The sequence below is a fragment of the Schistocerca nitens genome, chromosome 10 (genome assembly GCF_023898315.1).
Source record: "Schistocerca nitens isolate TAMUIC-IGC-003100 chromosome 10, iqSchNite1.1, whole genome shotgun sequence".
Lineage (NCBI taxonomy): Eukaryota > Metazoa > Arthropoda > Insecta > Orthoptera > Acrididae > Schistocerca > Schistocerca nitens.
This window is the reverse complement of record NC_064623.1, coordinates 123,121,107-123,142,791: the sequence shown is the minus strand read 5'-3', so window position 1 is coordinate 123,142,791 and position 21,685 is coordinate 123,121,107. Positions and strand designations below refer to the sequence as shown.

Here is a 21,685-nt window from a genome sequence, read left to right as displayed (position 1 = left end):
CCTTTATGTATTTTCTTTAATGTATGTAGCTCTCTAATCAAAGCTTTGTATATGACCTGTAGATCTGAAGATGACCACAGTTGTGGTCGAAACCGTTTACTAGAATAAACAATTTATGATCAAGACTGTTTTTGATAGTAAATATTTGTGACAACATTGATCACTGTTCACTCCCACAATGTATTCAAAAGTAATTAACTCACGAAGTTCGTTGCCAACAACCAATGAAAGTTGCAAAATAAGAGTATTATCCATGAATATAATATTAGAAGCACAAATTACAATATCAGTGACTTGGGTTTATTGTGGCACAGAAAGGAGTGAGATATTCAACCGTCAAGGAACGACATACAAAATGATGTAAGAAATCTAATGGGTGATGAAATTAACCCCAAATTGATATCATCTGCTTCACATGTCTTTCTGGTCCATAAAATAATTAAAAATTTGTAATAATTACATGATATGTATATGTGGGTCTGAGAATGAGAGGGGGAGTGGGAGAGGGAGAGAAAGAGGCAGAGGGAGAGAAAGAAAGATAGAGTGAACATACAATGTGATCCAAGACAGAACCACATCGAAAATCAATAGTGTTATTCTAAAGGTAAGAGATGACAGTTCTCGGGTGCAGGCAATTCAAAGGACACGCTTACACTCACATTGGGTTCACACAACTAATGAGATACTTTATGCTACCTGTGGTATGAACGAGACCTTATGAGAACTTTTGACAAGGACGAAGTGAATCTGTAACAGGATTGCTTTCAAACTATAAGATACTGGGCTTGACTCCTGGTGTAGCACCAAATGTAGAAAAAAAAACGGCAGTCAGTACTAAACCAGATCGTGCCAAACGCCCTGAGGACGTACCCCGGCACTGGGTGAGGTGGCGGGCGGCGTGGTGGAGCTGGTGATGATGGTGGGCGGCGGTAGGCCCTGGCCACAGGTGCTGGTGCCAATGCTGGAGCTGGTGACTTCTGCTGTGGTGGTGGAGGTGGTGCCTGCGGCGCCGGCGGCGGAGGAGGACGGAGGGGGCGCGGGCACCGCCATGGACGGCCCCGAGTCCGACGCCGTGGACGACGTCGACGGCCGCTGCTCCTGCAGACCAACATGCGGAGTCACATTAGTGACTGTCATAGGATGTGGCATCTATTCTTTGTCAGAGCGAGAGGGACAGTAACAGCCAAAGGGCGGTCATCACTCATTATATGCATAATTCACAGAACTGAGAGACCAAAAATTTAGTAAATTAGTAAAAAGTAACAAAAACGTACTAAATTAGTATAAAATTAACAAAAATGTAGTAAATTAGTCAAAATTAACAGAAATAAGGAAATAAGAATTTCTAACTGTATACTTCTACCTGTCATTAGAAATAAGATAATCATAGAGTTTTATCTATACATAAATCCGCCAGAGTACGAGGGGGTGGAGATTTCTTCAGAACAGCAAAGCGTCCCACATATACCCAATAATGTTCATTTCTGGCGAGTTTGGTGCCAGTATGTAACAATTCTGTACCTTGTCCTGCTGGAATTTCCCAAGTCCGTCTCAATGCACAATGGACATCAGTGGATGCAGGTGATCAGACAGGCTGCTTAAGTCCGTGTCATCCATCGGAGTCGCATCTAGACGTATCAGGGGTCTCATATCACTCCAACTGCACTCACCCTACACTACAGAGCCTCCACCAGATTCAACAGACCCCGGCTGACAAGCAGATCCATAGATTCATGAGGTTGTCTCCATACCCGTACACATCCAACCGCTCGATACAATTCGAAACCGAGACTCGTCCGACCAGACAACATGTTTCCAGTCATCCACAGTCCACTGTCAATGCTGACGGGCCCAGGCGAGGCGTGAAGCTTCGAGTCGTGCAGTCATCAAGCGCACACGAGTGGGCGTTCAGCTCCAAAAGCCCATATCAATGATGTTTCGTTGACTGGTTTGCGCGCTGACGCTTGTTGATGCCCTAGTATTGAAAGGTGAAGTAATTTGTGGAAAGGTTGCACTTCTGTCACCTTGAACGATTCTCTTCAGTCTTCGTTGGTCCCGTTATTGCAGAATCTTTTTCCGACCGCAGAGATGTTCGAGATTTGATGACTTACTGGTTTCCTGATATTCATGGTACGGTCGTGAAATGGTCATATGGGAAAATCCACACTTCATCGCTACCTCAGGAATGCTGTGTCCCATCGCTTCTGCCGGCCGCTGTGGCCGGGCGGTTCTAGGCGATTCACACCGGAACCGCGCTGCTGCGGTCGCAGGTTTGAACCCTGCCTCGGGCATGGATCTGTGTGATGTCCTTAGGTTTAAGTAGTTCTAAGTCTAGGGGACTGGCGACCTCAGATGTAAAATCCCATAGTGTTCAGAACCATTTTAACCATTTTTAACCATCGACTACAACACCACATAACCTGTTATTGTAGCAGCAGTAACTGATCTAACAACTGTGCCAGACACTTGTTGTCTCATATAGGCGTTGCCGACCGTAGCGCTGTATTCTGCGTGTTTACATAGCTCTGCATTTCAGTTTCTCTGGGGGTTCAGTGTGTATATATATATATATATATATATATATATATATATATATATATATATATATATATATGTATATGTGTGTGTATGTGTGTGTGTGTGTGTTTTGAGTATATAATGTACATGTATGTCATACATCTCCTACTCAGTCAGTGAACCAATTTCAACCAAGGGGATACACACATCTCTCACTGTCTGGACAGAATCTCTGTAGGGCTACAAACCACATATCTCTCAAGTGGTAGGAGGTGGTGGTGGAAAAGCAGTGAAGTCCATGACGTGCGAATACCCGTACTTTAGTCGTTCATTATCTAAGAATATGAACACTTAATGACCTGCAACAAGTTTCACCATTGATTTCAAACCTTTACGAAACAGTTTCTCGCTGCAACCCCTAAGAAACGAGGAAGGGAAATAATTTAATCGCTTACTATCGTTTTCTTGCAGGAACACTCTCCTATAAAGCACGATGTTTCAATTTACTGCTTCTTTGATACTAACTTTAATAGTGACACATTTAACAAATAGTGTTCAAGTGTACCATTTAAGGTACCAGAAAAATTATATCATTGTACAGCTTATAATTCAGGAGCTATGACGACAGGAAACTGGTGCATCATGCAAGACATTCAAAGTTATAACTCTGTTGTTACAGTTCTATCCGCAACACCTTTCACAGGCAGTACGCACATATGCCATGGGATGCATGGGATGTACCTACAGGAATGTATCACAGTACGACATAGTTCAAGAGATACGACGTCATAAACACTGAGGTGTGTGAAAATGAAACTACAGAGCGAAATTCGCTAGAGATACATGTGAAATATGTGTACAAATTGGTATGAAACACGTTAAGTGTATGTTATGTGCATACATGGGCAAAGCCAGGGATGAAAAGCCCATCCTAAACCCTCCCCCCCCCCCCAATATGGTTTCAAAAACGTTTGATACAAATATTAGTTACTACCTGGAAAGAAATGTTTTTGGGCTTAGGAACCACCTTTTGAACTGAGCGTGATAAACCTGGATAGAGAGGGGAGGAGAAGGGATGGACAGACAGCGAAGGGAAAGGAGATGGTCACAGATGGGGGTGGATGAGATGGCCAGAGAGGGGGGCAGCAGGAAGTGGATAGAGAGTGGTAGGAGGAGATAAGCAAAGACAGGGGAGATGAGGAAACGGATACAGGGGGGAGCAGGAGGAGATACAGTGAGGTGCAGGAGGTGGAAAGAAAGAGGGGCAGAGGAGAGGAACAGAGACATGGTGAAGGAGGAGATGGATGTGGAGATGGGTAAGCAGGAGATGGACAGAAGAGTGAAATGAATATGTGCCCTTCAGTGCTTGGTACTCAGCTAATACATAAATGTAAATATTTCGTCAGTCCAAGTAAGACCATGTGCTTCTTTCTCACTGAACAACTGATTAAGTAATTCACCGAATAGTGACAATAGAAGTCAAAATTTGCTAAATCAAAATAAAAATGAAAATAAGATTATTGCAATTAAATTCCCAGAAAACGAAAAATTAAAATAATAACCTGTAAGCTTATAAGATGGCTATTTTTTATGATGTTATTGGGTGTGTTAATATTTGTAAAGGAAAACGTTTATTTGAAAAATTGTGGTCAGAGAAAAAGTTTTTAGGCAACAGTATCTTGTGTGTCTGCGATGCCAACAGTGTAGATTCGTAGAATCTTTGACTGTCAGTAGTGGATAGCTGCAGTGTCCAGCAGGCAGGGATTCGTTGTGTAATGCATGGACTCATTTTTGGAACTATGTGAGTTGCCTATTTATTATGAGGAGGAATGATGATTCAGAACCATGGTTGAATAACGTATGGACTTAAAAAAGTTTTGAAATGAAGAACAAGGTATTATTTGATATGAAATGTTTGTTTTTATTCTTGTAGACCTGCAGTGTTGATCCACTTTACTCTCGTCACAGTCGAATTTTTGATCATTATTTGCTGATTGATCTTCTGAATTAATTTACAGTAACAGGGAAATTATTAGATTAAAGAATTTTCGTATAAGTTCTATAATTGTTTTCTATGATCATTTCCTTCCTTACTGAATTTTCAGTACTTAAAGGTTGAACCATGTGTTTCATTGGCATTATGAACCCGACTTAGGCAGACCAACAGTAATTAGTTTCAGCGATCTTTTTAACTTTTATACAAACTTACTGTGTTGCTGTTTCTGCCAGTACTTCATTTACTAGGTGAGATTCATAATACGTGATTGTTTAATTTCCTATGCACAATGTAGGTTCTGTCAGTTTCTTTATTTTACCAGGGTCATATGTTAGTGCAGAAATTTTCGTGTGTTTGAGGTTACATCTTATACAGGTCGAAATTACAGTTTCTCTATAGAGTTACGTTTTTCAAACAATTCGCACTGACCAAGTCTACTGAGTGAGACATTATTGGTTTACTTTTTTATTTGCTTATGAATGAGAAAGGTTTTAACAAACACATGATCTTTTCAACTTCATGTAAGTGATGTGGCTTTGAGCTCAGTAGCACTTTTAGGTAGCCAGTTCACATTCACAGGTTTACATTCATGATAACACACACAAAGGTAAAAGCTATTCACTTACAAACTATTATGAGGTGTTCCTGTACGGAGTAAAGGGAGTATGCTTCAATGATACTTTTCAAGTCTCATTTAAAAATCTGAGTTTCTCGTTCGTGTTATGCTCTTCAGCCAGAAACATAATAACAACTTAATGTGCATATTAGTTCATTGTATACTTTATGTCCAGTTGTTAAGAGAGAGTCAGCCACCAGAAAACCGTTTATCTGTTTAGTGCTCAGTGGGTGAATACTGAAGCTCCTTTAAAATTAGTCCCCATCATCAAATGTGAATCCTGTTATATAATATGTCTACAAGGATAGAAGAATTAAAGTTCTGTGAGGGTCTGAAAACAGCCTGCACAAGTTCGTCACCAACAACATAATACTCAATCATTTTCTGAGAGAAGAATATCACTCCTGCGTGAACAGAGTAGTCATAAAATTTATCACATAATGTATGTAGAATAGGTTAAAAGAGATATTTTAACATTCACTTAAAATCTTTCACTAGTTTGTACCTCAGAAAAAATAAGGAAAAAAAAAACAAAGTAATTCTCTAAGAAAATGTACAAACTGTAATTAAATGATGGATGTGTCTTAATCTTCTATGCTAAAGCTGACCGAATTTTCGATCTCATGGTTGAAACCAGTACAGGTCAACAATCTGATACATAACAATCTCAAAATGCAAAAAGGAGTACGAGAAAGAATTTTAAAATGAAATGAACAACTAATAAAACACAAGAATAAAAATGACAACAGAAATATTGTGGTAAATATAATATTAATGTAGAAGATTGAATTACTATTATTCCTGTTAAATAACCATAGAATGAAATATACATGTAGCTGTCAAGTAAATCGACTCTTGGACCATAGGTTACTTTTAGCGAGAAGATGACATATAAAGCAGTTTGATATAGGAAACTTAAGATCAGATCCAGAATGAGATTTTCACTCTGCAGCGGAGTGTGCGCTGATATGAAACTTCCTGGCAGATTATAACTGTGTGCCGGACCGAGTTCGAGTCTCGGTCCGGCACATAGTTTTAATCTGCCAGGAAGTTTCATATCAGCGCACACTCCGCTGCAGAGTGAAAATCTCATTCTGGGAACATCCCTTAGGCTGTGGCTAAGCCGTGACTCCGCAATATCCTTTCTTTCAGGAGTGCTAGTTCTGCAAGGTTCGCAGGAGAGCTTCTGTAAAGTTGGGAACGTAGGAGTCGAGGTACTGGCAGAAGTAAAGCTGTGAGAACGGGGCGTGAGTCGTGCTTGTGTAGCTCAGTTGGTAGAGCACTTGCCCGCGAAAGGCAAAGGTCCCGAGTTCGAGTCTCGGTCCGGCACACAGTTTTAATCTGTGGGAAGTTTCATAAGATCTGATGTTTATTTCAGATTTTTGAAGAAAATAGTAGGCTTCAATAGGATAAATGAGAGTCACTGAGAAACTAGTGTACAATATTTATGAAAAAGTAGAGAAATGTAATGAATAAATTGGATACTTCCATATTGAAGATGAATATTTTATACCATGTTTGAAGATTCTAACAAAGCATTAACAGGTCTCGTCTGTCACAAGCAGATAGTGTTACAAAACTATCTCTGAAATTGCTGAACTTATCATTAGCCAGACTCCACCATATGGGTGACACATCATTAGATATCGTATAAATCATTAATCTTATTCTACAGAAGAACCCACAACTGGTGTATAGGATATTAATTACTTAATGACAACTCAATTAATACAATCACATAAATTAGTACAGTGAATAGAAATGATGCTGAAGAACAAATCTCCCATTTGTAATACTACAAAAATTCATTATGAAGACTAAATAAGTAGTGTCATAATGAATGAGACATTGTGGAAAACTATATGTCATAGATGCAAATTACTGCACTCACAGTTAAACTAAAATGTTGAAGATACAAAGAAGTATACAGAAAACACAGAAAAAACAATGAGTAATACTAAATGAAGAATGGAACATAATGTGTCCATATAGAATATAGGTAAAAATTGACAGAAATGAGGGGTAAGAGTAATTGAATTATGATGTTTACAGTTTGTCAGAATATTTCCATTGTTTGACGTTTATAGTTTGGATGTACAGTGTATGAGGAAACAGTCAGTAAAAAGTTTCTCTGAATATAATAAACAAATGATTTCATTATTTAATATGGGTTACCATAACAATGTTTAAGTTTTCGATTATAGCTCCTTTCAAACAATTTTGCCATATGTAGTGTAATTTTTGAATATCATTGTTTCACATCGTAGTTTGGTTTTCATTAGCCTGTTGCATGTTTATAAACTCATATTTCTGCACTCATGTGCATTAGAAATTATGTCTTAAAATTCGGAACACGATTTTCTAAATTAAAAATCTGTCATAGTAGATATTTTGGCTGTTTTAAATGGTCGATTTGAGAATTTATGAATAATAACAATTCTTCAAAATACATCTTTACTATCGGCTTTATTCTTGATGTTGTGGTCTTCAGTCCTGAGACTGGCCTGATGCAGCTCTCCATGCTACTCTATTCTGAGCAAGCTTCTTCATCTCCCAGTACCTATTGCAACCTACATCCTTCTGAATCTGTTTAGTGTATTCATCTCTTGATCTCCCTCTACGATTTATGCCCTCCACGCCGCCCTCCAATACGAAATTGGTGATCCCTTAATGCATCAGAACATGTCCTACCAACCAATCCCTCCTTCTTGTCAAGTTGTACCACAAACTCCTCTTCTCCCCAATTCTCCTCTATTCGATACCTCCACATTAGTTATGTGATCTACCCATCTAATCATCAGCATTCTTCTGTAGCACCACATTTCTAAAGCTTCTATTCTCTTCTTGTCCAAACTATTTAACGTCCATGTTTCACTTCTATACATGGTTACACTCCACAGAAATACTTTCAGAAACGACTTCCTGACAGTTATATCTATACTCGATGTTAACAAATTTTTCATCTTCATAAAAGCTTTCCTTGCCATTGCCAGTCGACATTTTAGATCCTCTCTACTTGGACTCTCATCAGTTATTTTGCTCCCCAAATAGCAAAACTCCTTTACTACTTTAAGTGTGTAATTTCCTAATCTAATTCCCTCAGCATCACCCGACTTATATCTTCTACATCCCATTATCCTCATTTTGCTTTTCTTTATGTTCATCTTATATCCTCCTTTCAAGACACTGTCCATTCCGTTCAACTGCTCTTCCAAGTCCTTTGCTGTCTCTGACAGAATTACAATGTCACTGGTGAACATCAAGATTTTTATTTCTTCTCCATGGATTTTAATACCTACTCCGAATTTTGCTTTTGTTTCCTTTACTGCTTGCTCAATATACAGATTGAATAATACCGGGGATAGGCTACAACCCTGTCTCAGGCCCTTCCCAACCACTACTTCCCTTTCATGCCCCTCGAGACAGACATGACTATGTGGCTCTCCAAACTTTGCACATACGACGATTAACACAACAATGTAGCCCTAATGACAAATAAATCATTTATGGCATCTCAAAATAATGTCCCATAGTGTACAAGTGTGATAATGAGGTATCCATTATGCAACAAACGTACATACTGACTCTCTAAATTGCTCATCAATGCATTGGTGTTTTTGTTTAAAATGAGATCTGTTAATAGAACTTAATTGTAATTGTAAATGAAGTGAGAATGCAAGAAATGTTAGGGTCATCAATAGATAGTGGCCTCTCAGAATGTGATAAACAGATAAATGTTGTTACTAATCAAGATAATAATCTACATAATCTATATTTCGAGGAGGAGCCACTGAGGCAAGAATTAATCATTCTAGGAAACTGCTCAAAGATGTGGACTAGACTGATATATGTAGTGCTCATTAGATGAACAGAAAATACAATAAAATTTTATTAATAAATGTCCATACTACTATTTGACGCAAAAATAGCTTGGATTAGACCAAAGATTACAGAATCAGCAATGAATTACTCGAAGAATGAAAGTATCTTGAAGTGCAAAAAGAAAGTAGTTCTGGTCAATGAGAAGCAGCTGTTATGTTGAGGCTATAGCTCATTACAAGGTGTACTATGAGATATTAATGCTAGTAATATAGACATCAAAGCAAAAACCTTACAAGAAATGGAATTAAATGAAATGATAAAATGTTGCTGTTGGGCAGAAGGCCCTATGCGGGGGAGTTCAGCAGCCATATTGCAAGACCTTTCTAGTTGACGCTACTTCAGTGACTTGCGGATCAATTATGATGAAGATGATGAAGAAGGACACACAATATCCAGCCCCAAGCTGGGTATCGAACCCGGGACCCTTATGTGGTAGGCGGGAAGGATACCACTATGCTAAGGAGGTGGACACCTTACAAGGAAAATATAATAACAAAAATAAAGATAATACGTTGTGCAATGAAGAAAGACAATGTTTCAAATAGAGACGAGTAGGACCTGATAGCCTGAAGAATAAGAGGTATATTAGTAATGGATGTGAAAATTTTTTAACAAGCATTAAACAGTTATTAAAAATATAGGATTGTTAGGTTCAGTAGATCCTGACACAGAATATCTCATACCAGCCATTATAAAGAAAAGCTTTGGTCAACCATAAAATCTTTAGAATGAAATATTCTAGTGATTATGTTGAAAGGTTATTAAAGTTAAATGAATAGTGTTCTTCAAAGTTACGTAACATTTTAAGATGTTTGTGTAACAAATCATTTAGGAATTGAATGTTTCCCAATTGTCTGGAATATGTTGAAGCCAAGCCTCTGTCTGTAGGAAATGAAATTAAGGAAAACCATGATACTTCTGTCCAGTTTTACTGTAGCCAGTATTTTACAAAACTGGAGAAAATTTCAAATACAGTCTGCTTCCTAAACATCTGACTAGTGTACAAATCATGGCTGGGTTACCTATCGAATTCCGATATTCAGAAGGCTATTTACACATATTCAGCCGGTTAGTTACACATAAAGTGGGACTGTAAATCATTCATCACATGATGTATTAGAGGCTCTGTTATCTATCAAAGCAATCTCTTTGTAAATTACATTAAGCCACATAAGCAAATTAGAATATTGTTGTGTAAAAGAAAATGCCAGAAAATGAATCCCATTATATCTTTTAGACGCAAAACGAAGGGAGTCAATAAGGAAGAGTTCCGTTTTAAGCTATCAAGCATCATTGTAATGACAGTGAATTACATGTATATTTCACTCTGTTCAGACATAAAGCCCTTACCTTTCATGTGCATCTACAATATATAACCAAAAGCCAAATTTATAACTTATGTATAATCTTGAAAAGATCAGTCAACAAAACTTTCATTGACATTAATGAATGGATTATAACTAATTATTTGCCACTAAACTTTAAAAAACACACTGCATTCAGCTCGGAACTTCTACGAGGTTTCCCCCAGCATAAGTCTAAAATGTAAAGACAAGCATATAGGAGAAATGAACAATGTTCTATTCTTGGAATTACGACTAGATAATTAATTCAGTTGGGAGGAATATACTGCACAGTCCTGAAACGTCTCTTCAAACCCTTACTTGCTATGTGGATGGATGGTGTCACACACAGGTGATGTAAAAATAAATTACCATGTAGTCAAGCAAACGTTTTGAGGTTCAAAATTGTGTAATACAAATTATGTGTGATGTGAACTCAAAACTCAAGGAGAGAGGAAAAGCAGTCACTTTGGTCTATTATTTATGAACAAACATTTGCAATATATATATATATATATATATATATATATATATATATATATAGTAAATGTTTGTTAATAAATAATAGGCCAAAGTGAGTGCCTTTAAATCTTTATTAAGATTACTCTTAATTCTAGCACTGTTTGAAAAAACTGAATAAGACATGCCTCAATATTTATTACATCTTCAACAGGTACCTTTAAAGGCGTCACAGGAAAGTGGCCTTCTTTGGCTAGAACAGTAATTTCATCTTCAGTAAACTCTTCATCAGACAGGTCAATAACAGTTTGAGAAATATCCTCAATTGAAGCTACTGACTTGTTCTTCTGTAGAATAGGATATTCCTGCAGTTGGAGAGGAAATGTAACTAGAAAGTTTTATACATTGCCCATGGCTGAATGGACCAGAAGTTGTAAGAGATCTCAGCACCAGCCATGAAAGCTTATATCTTTCTTAGTGACATGTTTCTCACTACTACTGAACTGAAAACAAGTTACCATTTTTTTACTAGTTCTACATTCATGAGTACCATTTCACTAATGAGCTGTGAAAAGGGTATGACTGTCTCTTATTTCTAAATATGCACATCTATAATGTACTCTTGCTTTATGAGGTATTCTACATCCTTGAGGATCTGCTTACTACAGCTCTATGGACCAGAAAGCATTTATAATATAATCATCTAACAACCAATTAGAGTGAGAGCAGATGCACATCACTTTCCAATGATAATTGAACTGAAATGGAGTTGGATTATCCAATGCATCAGAGAGAGCAAAAGCTATTGGAGACACCAGCTATACATCCAAACAAAGTAACAATGTGAAAAACAGATTTAAAGAAGCACAGTAGGGTATGTATCACAACACTGTACCAGTTAAATGACAAATTATGGTTTCAAGTCTGAGTAATGCAATCTAAAAAATAGTTAAAACAAATATGATATTGTTAGCTTTGAGAATGCTAAATATAGCTTCACCCTATGATTACACTTTACTTAAAATGAGCCTATAATTAAACCTTAAGTGAGACATTCCTGGTAGCAAACATGACTTTCGAAACATACCTAGTAACACAAAGAAAAAAGTGTTGATATGCTATTAAGCTATTACAAGTAACTGTCAGCATGCAGTTGAATAAGCGTTCATCCAGTATCAGAAATCAAAACACTGAGGCAAAAAATTAAAAATAACTTTAAAAAGCTCCATCCTATGGTAGAAAAAATCTGACATTAAAAATGCCTGCATTTGGTCAGATACAGAAAAGGAAGTATCCCTAATGAATGGTACAATGTATGGTAACCCGTCATACACTTCATAACGTTTTGCAGAGAATAGATAAAGATGTACATGTACATGACGGAAACAGGAGACAATGTAAAAATACCAATAAGTCCATTAAATGATATGACTAACCAGATTTTTGGATTTAGAATTATCCTAGAGTAATAATAGAAAATTTGTTTGAGCTGTAGCATTATCCTTCAGACACAATAAAATGTCCTAAAACATATTTTCTTGCATGTGTAGGATGGATGAGTGCACAATAAAGTATCGAGAAGAGTTAAAATCCCTTTCTAAATATGTGTCCTATGGATCCTATTCCAAGTACACATCAAACATACGATGAAATCTGAAGTAGAGGCCTATGGTATGTTCTCTGATAATGAATAAAGATCATGATTTATGGTGTAATACGTATTTCAGCTAACACTGTACAGCTTTGAGAGGAAGAAAATGCGATTTCATTAACACAGAAGTAAAAAACAGAAGTCAACAGTGGTACTTTGGATAACAGCAATACGCTTGTGGACATTACAAAGCACAACATTCGCATAAGGTTTTTATATGTGAAAAGTAGAAATAGAGGATTAAATATGAGTTTTATCTCCTAAAGTACATATTCCTTGTTTAGTGTAGGAAACAATGAATTCCATGCTCCTTGTATAAATGAGAATAACTAATTTTTGTACAGTTTGATAGATTTACACTATGGATTGTGAAAACAGCAGAAATAAAGGACGATCAAATGGAAAAAGGGTAGAATATAAGCTATGACGTAAGGAGAAAATGCAAGATGCGATGAGTAATTCTAAAAGGAAAATCAAAGGGCAACTGAGAATAGTGGAAGAGTAAAAAAATCACTTCAGTATTGGCACAGGGATGGAGACTATTAGGAAGATGAATGCTGTCCTTTACCATTCTCCTGAATTTATTGTCTACTGGATTCTGCGTAAACTACATGATAGCTTGTCACATTTGTGGCCAACAATAGAAGAAAAGTTTGTGCTTCAGAGACGAAATCTACTTATTGAAACTACATTAGAGGAAATTTATTCAGCTCCAAGACATATCACAATGTAAGTATACTTCTCACTCAAATGCAATTAATTTTATTGTTGGACAGAGGCATTTCTGACGTTATGCTTGATAATGGAAATGTGACTGAAGAATAACTGGGACTCTTCCATAGGGTTCTACGAACTGCAGAAATTACTCGACAATGCTTGTGGTGTACCAAGTATTCAGCAACGTAAGTATATGCCAGAGACGATATCGGAAAATGTACAACTTACACGAGACCAAGTGGGAAAAATAAAAAGGATGGAAAAAGACAGAAACCCTCAGATTGAAAATTTTAAAATTGAAGGCGGTTAATTAGCGTATACACTCTTCCTTTACCCAGTTTAAGAGTCTGAAATCTTTTTCGAGAACTGCTGAAAATTGTTTTGGTGACGTGAAGTCCTCTTGCCTGGCTATTGTTAGATCCCTGTGTTCCTTATTATGCCATTCATGACTCCATTACTATAACATGGCTTCAGGGCTTTGAAATTCGTCTCATCCCCATTCAGTGTGTTCCTTCAGTCGTTTTTGAGATGCATATAGTAGTCTTTTGTCTTTAATGTCATGTGTATCATCATGGCTTAGCTACATATTTGCAGCAGTTATATGCTTTACTAATGGAACATTTTCATAGTCATCCTAATCTCCCTAACAACATTTTTCTGACGATATTACCCCGAATCGTCCTTTGCAAACGGAAGCAGACCACTCCACATAAATGTAATTTCGCCATCAGCCACAATAGCCTTTTTCTTGAGTTGTTTCTATGATCAACACTATCTTATTCAGTAAATATGGTGAGCAAACCTCTCTGCCTTTCCATGTGTGGTTTTTCAGAACAGAAGGCAAGTCAGTTGCTGTCGTTGTTGCTGCAGCTGGACTCCATCACTGTAAATGGAGTGCGACTACTTAATGTCTTGCATTTGTGAGTTACGGTAACAAACTGGGAGCAGCACACTCTTTGCACATAACTGAGCTACAAGAAGGTTTGCTCACAAGTAACCCATGTAAATTTAGGTGGTTACAGCAATATGGCAAGTTCAGGGAAATCAATTAATTAATTACTATTATCATTATAAACACACTATATGAAGTATTTCTGATCTGTTTTGGGTCGCATTTCTTGAATGGTGCAGTCAGACTGCATTATAGTAAAAATTCATGGGTGTAAACTTTGTTAACAAGACAGTATTTCATTTGAGGATTCACTCGGGAGATCCTTTTGCATTTTGCATGTAATAACGTTTCAGTACTGTGATTTGAAGCTTTTTTTTTTTTTTTTTTTTTTTTTGGATGGTCATTCTCCAAACTGGTTTGATGCGGCCCTCCACGAATTCCACTCCTGTGCCAACCTCTTCATCTCACAGCAGCACTTGGTGGATGTATTCCAATCTCTATCTTGCTCTACAGTTTATACCAACTCCCTCTAGTACCATGGAAGTCATTCCTGAGGCCTTTACAAATCACATATCATCCTGTCTCTTCTCATTATCAGTGTTTCTGAAGTACTTCTTTCCTCTCCGATTCTGTGCAGAACCTTCTCATTGCTTACCTTATCAGTCCATCTAATTTTAAACATTCGTCTGTAGCACCACACCTCAAATGTTTCGATTCTCTTCTGTTCAGGTTCTCCCACAATCCATATTTAACTACCAGACGTGCATTCTCAAAAATATCTCCCTCAAATTATGGCCTATGCTTGATATTAGTAGACTTCTCTTGACCAGAAATGCCTTTTTTTCCATTGCTAGCCTGCTTTTGATGTCCTGGTTACTCCGTCCCTCATTGATTATTTTACTGCCTAGGTAGCAGAGTTCCTTAACTTCATCTACTTCGTGACCTCAATCGTGATGTTAAGTTTCTTGCTGTTCTCATTTCTGCTACTTCTCATTACTTTCGCCTCTCTTCAATTTACTCTCGATCCATATTCTGTACTCATGCTTGTTCTTTCCATTCAACAGGTCATGTAATTCTTCTTCCTTTTCCCTCAGGATAGAAATGTCTTCAGCGAATCGTATCGTTGATAACATTTCACCTTGAACTTTAATCCTACTCCTAAACCTTTCTTTCATTTCCATCATTGGTTCTTCAATGTACAGTTTGAACAGTAGGGGCGACAGACTACATCTCTGTCTCATGCCCTCTTTAATCCGAGCACTTCGTTCTTGGTCGTCCACTCTTATTATTCACTCTTTGCTCTTGTACATATTGTATATTACCAGTCTCATTTTTGTACTTCCTCCTTTCATCGACCAACTGAAGTAATTCTTCTGTTACCCATGGTTTCTTCACAGATACCTTCTTTCTACCAATGTTTTCTTTCCAGCTTCTGTGATGACCTATTTCAGAGACGTTAATTCCTCTTCAACTGCGCTGCCTACTGAGCTATTCCTTCTTACTGTATCTATAGCCTAAGAGAGCTTGAAGAGTATCTCGTCATTCCTTACTACTTCTGTATTCCACTTCTTTGCGTATTAATTCTTCCTGAATAATGTTTCAGACTTCAACCTACTCTTAATCACTACTGTATTGTAATCTAAATCTGCTCCTGCTAATGCCTTATTATCGAGTGATTTCTGAACCTCTATCTGACCATGCTGTAATCTAACTGAAATCTTCCCGTATCACCCGACCTTTTCCTAGCATACGTCCTCCTCTTGTGATTCATGAACATTCTCCTCTCTCATTCCTTGTCGCAAGCCCATATTCTCATATAACCTTTCTTCTTCTCCTATAACTTCATTCCAGTCCCTCGTGACTATTAGATTTTCATCTCCCTCTACATACTGTGTTACCCTTTCAATATCTCATATACATTCTTTATTTCCTCATCGTCAGCTTGCGACGTCGGCATGTACACGTGAACTATCGTTGTCGGTGTTGATTTGCTGTCGATTTTGATGAGAACAAAACTATTACGGAACTGTTCACAGTAACACACTCTCTACCCTACCTTCTTGTTCATAACGAATCCTACTCCCGTTATACACTCCTGGAAATTGAAATAAGAACACCGTGAATTCATTGTCCCAGGAAGGGGAAACTTTATTGACACATTCCTGGGGTCAGATACATCACATTATCACACTGACGGAACCACAGGCACATAGACACAGGCAACAGAGCATGCACAATGTCGGCACTAGTACAGTGTATATCCACCTTTCGCAGCAATGCAGGCTGCTATTCTCCCATGGAGACGATCGTAGAGACGCTGGATGTAGTCCTGTGGAACGGCTTGCCATGCCATTTCCACCTGGCGCCTCAGTTGGACCAGCGTTCGTGCTGGACGTGCAGACCGCGTGAGACGACGTTTCATCCAGTCCCAAACATGCTCAATGGGGGACAGATCCGGAGATCTTGCTGGCCAGGGTAGTTGACTTACACCTTCTAGAGCACGTTGGGTGGCACGGGATACATGCGGACGTGCATTGTCCTGTTGGAACAGCCAAGTTCCCTTGCCGGTCTAGGAATGGTAGAACGATGGGTTCGATGAAGGTTTGGATGTACCGTGCACTATTCAGTGTCTCCTCGACGATCACCAGTGGTGTACGGCCAGTGTAGGAGATCGCTCCCCACACCATGATGCCGGGTGTTGGCCCTGTGTGCCTCGGTCGTATGCAGTCCTGATTGTGGCGCTCACCTGCACGGCGCCAAACACGCATACGACCATCATTGGCACCAAGGCAGAAGCGACTCTCATCGCTGAAGACGACACGTCTCCATTCGTCCCTCCATTCACGCCTGTCGCGACACCACTGGAGGCGGGCTGCACGATGTTGGGGCGTGAGCGGAAGACGGCCTAACGGTGTGCGGGACCGTAGCCCAGCTTCATGGAGACGGTTGCGAATGGTCCTCGCCGATACCCCAGGAGCAACAGTGTCCCTAATTTGCTGGGAAGTGGCGGTGCGGTCCCCTACGGCACTGCGTAGGATCCTACGGTCTTGGCGTGCATCCGTGCGTCGCTGCGGTCCGGTCCCAGGTCGACGGGCACGTGCACCTTCCGCCGACCACTGGCGACAACATCGATGTACTGTGGAGACCTCACGCCCCACGTGTTGAGCAATTCGGCGGTACGTCCACCCGGCCTCCCGCATGCCCACTATACGCCCTCGCTCAAAGTCCGTCAACTGCACATACGGTTCACGTCCACGCTGTCGCGGCATGCTACCAGTGTTAAAGACTGCGATGGAGCTCCGTATGCCACGGCAAACTGGCTGACACTGACGGCGGCGGTGCACAAATGCTGCGCAGCTAGCGCCATTCGACGGCCAACACCGCGGTTCCTGGTGTGTCCGCTGTGCCGTGCGTGTGATCATTGCTTGTACAGCCCTCTCGCAGTGTCCGGAGCAAGTATGGTGGGTCTGACACACCGGTGTCAATGTGTTCTTTTTTCCATTTCCAGGAGTGTATAATTTTCTGCTGCTGTTGGTATTAACCTTTACTCATTTGACCAGAAATCCTTGTCTTCTTTCCATCTCACTTCACTACTATATCTAGATTGAGCCTTTTCATTTCCCTTTCCCAATTTTCTCGTTTTCCTACCACGTTCAAGCTTCTGACATTCCACGCCCAGACTCGTAGAACGTTATTCTTTCGTTGGTTATTCAGCCACTTCTCCTGTGGATACACGTTGCGTGATTGTAATGCAGTTATTTCTATCGCCTTCTGCGTCCTCATCCCGTTAATAATTGCTGGTTCTTCCGCCTTTAGGGTCAGTTTCCCACCCCAAGGGCAAGAGAGTGTCCTGAACCTCCGTCCGTTCCTCCGCCCTCTTGACAAGGCCGTTACCAGAAGTCATCGGCCGCCAGTGCTGGTTATTAATCAAAATTTAAGCAATGGCGGAATCCGAACCCAGGACCAAGGATGTTTTCATTGCTAATGAGAGACACTACACCTAGACCATGGGAAGCCTACATATGGCATTACGCTTCTGGGTTTCTAAATGTAGTTCTTCTATGTGTTTGTGGGATCATTCAATTTAATTCGAATTATGAAGGTATTTCTTGTTTTATACTGTCATTCATCCTTTTACTTATGTCAAATATCCTGCCATGCTATGAAATTTTATTTTTCTAGTTACTTCTTTGATAATATAAACGTTTCGTATTTTCTTGTCCAAGGCACTATTACATTTGATTTTTTTAATTGCGAATTTACTGAGGAAGTATAGTATTTAAATTAAACTATATTTTCTATTAGTTGATAGTTTCAGGTCATTGTTACAAACATATTAGGTATGTGTGCACACTTTCAGTTTTCTCAGAATCATTAATTATTTATTACATTGTCTTGTGGTTTGTTTCAATTGATTTTACCAACTGTGTGTCGAAACATATTGTATTCCCTTGTGGCATTTGCCTAACTGCCAGAATATTTACTGTCTGTGTTACTCAGCAGAATATTCACACTCTGTTGCATTCGTTGATGAAATTTGGGAACTATACAGTGTTAATCAGGTTGTGAGATCATTTCATGTTTCCATTATTAATGGAAGAAAAACGACCTTCTTTATAGTAGAATGTTGACCAGAATGTTTGGGTAGAATAAATTAATTTTCCTTTCTAAATGAAAGTGTTGTACATTGAGGAACTTCTCTTACACATGTGAAACAATTTAATATCTTGTTCATCTTAGTTGCTGTTTTTGTTACTAGAATTTTATTCTGTGAGTGTATTTGCACCGATCAAAGACGCTTTTGATAGTTTCGAAACATAGTACAGTGAACACAGATTACATTTATTAATCTTAATTCTGTCTTCTACACTTGTAGATCCTAACGTATTTTCTGTGGTGCTCTATTCATTCATTATAAACACATTTCTTGATATACATCATATTTTTGCTTGTGCTGCTTGTGGGTGCATTCATGGTAACATGTACGAATAATTTCAGGAAATCAGGTTTGTGACTATATTACTGCAGTGATTAGAGTACACTGAAACTTTTCTGTTCCTTTCTTCTTATATTTAATTAGAGTGATAATTCTTTATGTGTTTTACTATAAATGGAACTTAAAGTTGCAAAATGTTAATTTGAGATTCTGTAATTCATGCTCAGCTCTTTCATTAACTTGTTTGATGAGGCTGAGAGGTACTGATGAATGTTTGATAAGAGAGTATATTTTGGGACAGGGAGCAATTCGAGGGCTTTGTCAGTGTGGATAGGTGCCTGAAAGAACAACGATTTTTTGTCAGGGGGCTTTTCTTCCTGTGAGATGCTGGTGCTAACGGAGGAATTTTTCCTCTCTGGGTGGCATTAATACTAGCTTTTTGTATAACAGAATTGTATTTTTTAAAAAAATTTATGAAGAGTGATTCTGGGAAGTGTACTGTGGTCATCAATGTAGGAATCCTAAATGCAAGTTTTCTTTACTCCATTTTGGGGGTGACATATTACTGTGAATAAAACGCCTTAAGCTCTCTGGTATTTAGCGTGCAAAAATTCACTATTGGTTGAGTTCTGTCTATGTCATAGAGAACTTCAGTGGATTCCGAGTTTATCTTTTACATGTTAACAATTCTGATGGTATCATTTGGTCTGTTGCAACAGGTAGTTTAATTGCAGTGGGATATGTGGAGTGACTGTGAGTAACACTTCAGTGGTTGCAGTCACAGTAGTTGCGAGAAATTGTATTTGAGAGAGTGGTGAGTGAACTTTCTATTCACCTCTCACACACCCCTCCCCCTCCCCAAATTGTGATCTTGAGTCATATTCTGGGTACAGTTGATTGCATAATCATATTCAATATTCATACGTCTTAAGGTTGCAAAATACATTACAACAGATAGTTTGTGTAACTTTGTTAAAATTATTTTCTGAGAATAAGTGCATATTATACTTTGAAAAATTTTGTGACGTGGGCAGCTATGGAGTAGTGTCGAAATTGACTATTGAAATGTGAACTGTTCCATGCCACTAGTATTGGATTTCTGTTGATTGTGACTTGTATCACGCCTTTGTCGATTATTTATTTATTCTTTACTAGAGTTTGAGGACAAACTTTTGTTTTGTTGGATTTCGGTGTCTATTCACTCTTGATTGTATAACAGAGTGGTGGTTGTCGACGGAACAATATGTTATTGACTTGTGTTGTTTGTCCTGTGTTGCTTTCCAGAAGTTTGGTGGGACAGTGGAATATTATTTTTATTTTTGTCAACTGTTTAGACGCGATTACTGCATTTGTGTGGTTTAGTGTAACATTTTTAAGGAGACTAATCATTATCCTCAGTCTTTTAAACATTCGTTACAGAATAGAGAAGACTACTGCAGAACAGCGAGGGACAAGAAGCGGTAAACTGGGAAGGCGTTTGAATAGGAGTTTCACATGTAGGTTGCTGGTGCAGCCAGATCGTGGTATTATACAAAGTCAAGGGTCTAAATTTATATACAAGAGAGAATATCACTTCAGTGGACATTTAGAATGTACTTTTGCATATAATTCAGTTTTAATATTAGGACGGGGCGCAACAGGTTATTAGAAAAGATCAAAGGAAACACTTTTGTTTTGTTACAAAAATGTCGTATGTGCACAGTTGGCCCCCTAAGAGGTCCTTGAAGGATTTAATGCTGGATTTACCATGTATTTCACGAATAACGACTGCAGCTTCAAACAAATGGGCACCCAACTCTTCTGGAATAGTGTTGGTGTCTTGTACACCCTACGCTTCAATCTAAACCACAAAAACGAATCCATAGAAGTGGGGTCGGGAGAGCATGGTGGCCCACTTCTTCGCAATCTAGCAACTGGGGAAACGTTTCCGAGAGGTTCTCTGACATCTACGGCAAGGTTCGTGGGGTCCTGTCATTCTGCAATAATAATACTGCCTAAATTACAGTGGGACATCTCCTACGTTTTCCACAGTACCCCACGGAGGAAGATACGGTAATGTCCTCCACCGACCATGTTGGAGGCAGATACAGCCCAATCAGACACATGTGAACAACATCAAGCCTCATCTTTATCGGAACACACGAGATGTCTCCAGATTTTCCGACTTCTCAACATGGCCATTGTGGCCGTTTAAAGTATGCAGAAGCCGATTGTGTCGAAACAGTAAAATTTTCAGTAACATCTCTAAAACAATTTCCGTCACACAGTTGTTTGAACGCCATCTCTGAACATCACTAGAGGCAAAAACTTCATAGACCCTAGTGGGGAAGCGGTGCACCATTGAAACTGTATCTTTTATAAGGACTCAAAAATATTGTGCATCTAGTTTTTTCTAACTTTACCTGATGCTGTAGTACTATCTCTTGTAAAATGGTGGGGCACATCATTGTAAATACAATAAACTAATATGAACCTCGGAATATTGATATGAGTTCGATCAATACCTCATCTATGAAGAACAGTATAGAAGCGGCTGAAACTGATCGAAATGCAGTGAGAGAGTGGCACCAGACGGACCTGCCGGTAGTACTTGGGCGGCTGGCCCGCCTCGGTGACGGGCAGCGCCGTCCTGGAGTCCCTCCTCTGCCGGTGGTGGTGGTGCGAGCTGCGGTGGTG

At 39.0% G+C, this 21,685-nt stretch overlaps 1 protein-coding gene across 1 annotated transcript in view; it reads right to left on the bottom strand.

Annotated features, from left to right (window-relative positions):
- LOC126209925 (serine/arginine repetitive matrix protein 1-like) overlaps positions 1-21,685 on the bottom strand; it is a 124,703-nt gene that overhangs the window by 63,599 nt on the left and 39,419 nt on the right. Inside the window, exons 7-8 of the mRNA XM_049939044.1 lie at positions 11,017-11,178; positions 1,018-1,098 (exon numbers count right to left, since the gene is read on the bottom strand). Coding sequence (XP_049795001.1) covers positions 1,018-1,098; positions 11,017-11,178 — 243 coding nt within the window. The remainder of the gene's footprint in view (positions 1-1,017; positions 1,099-11,016; positions 11,179-21,685) is intronic.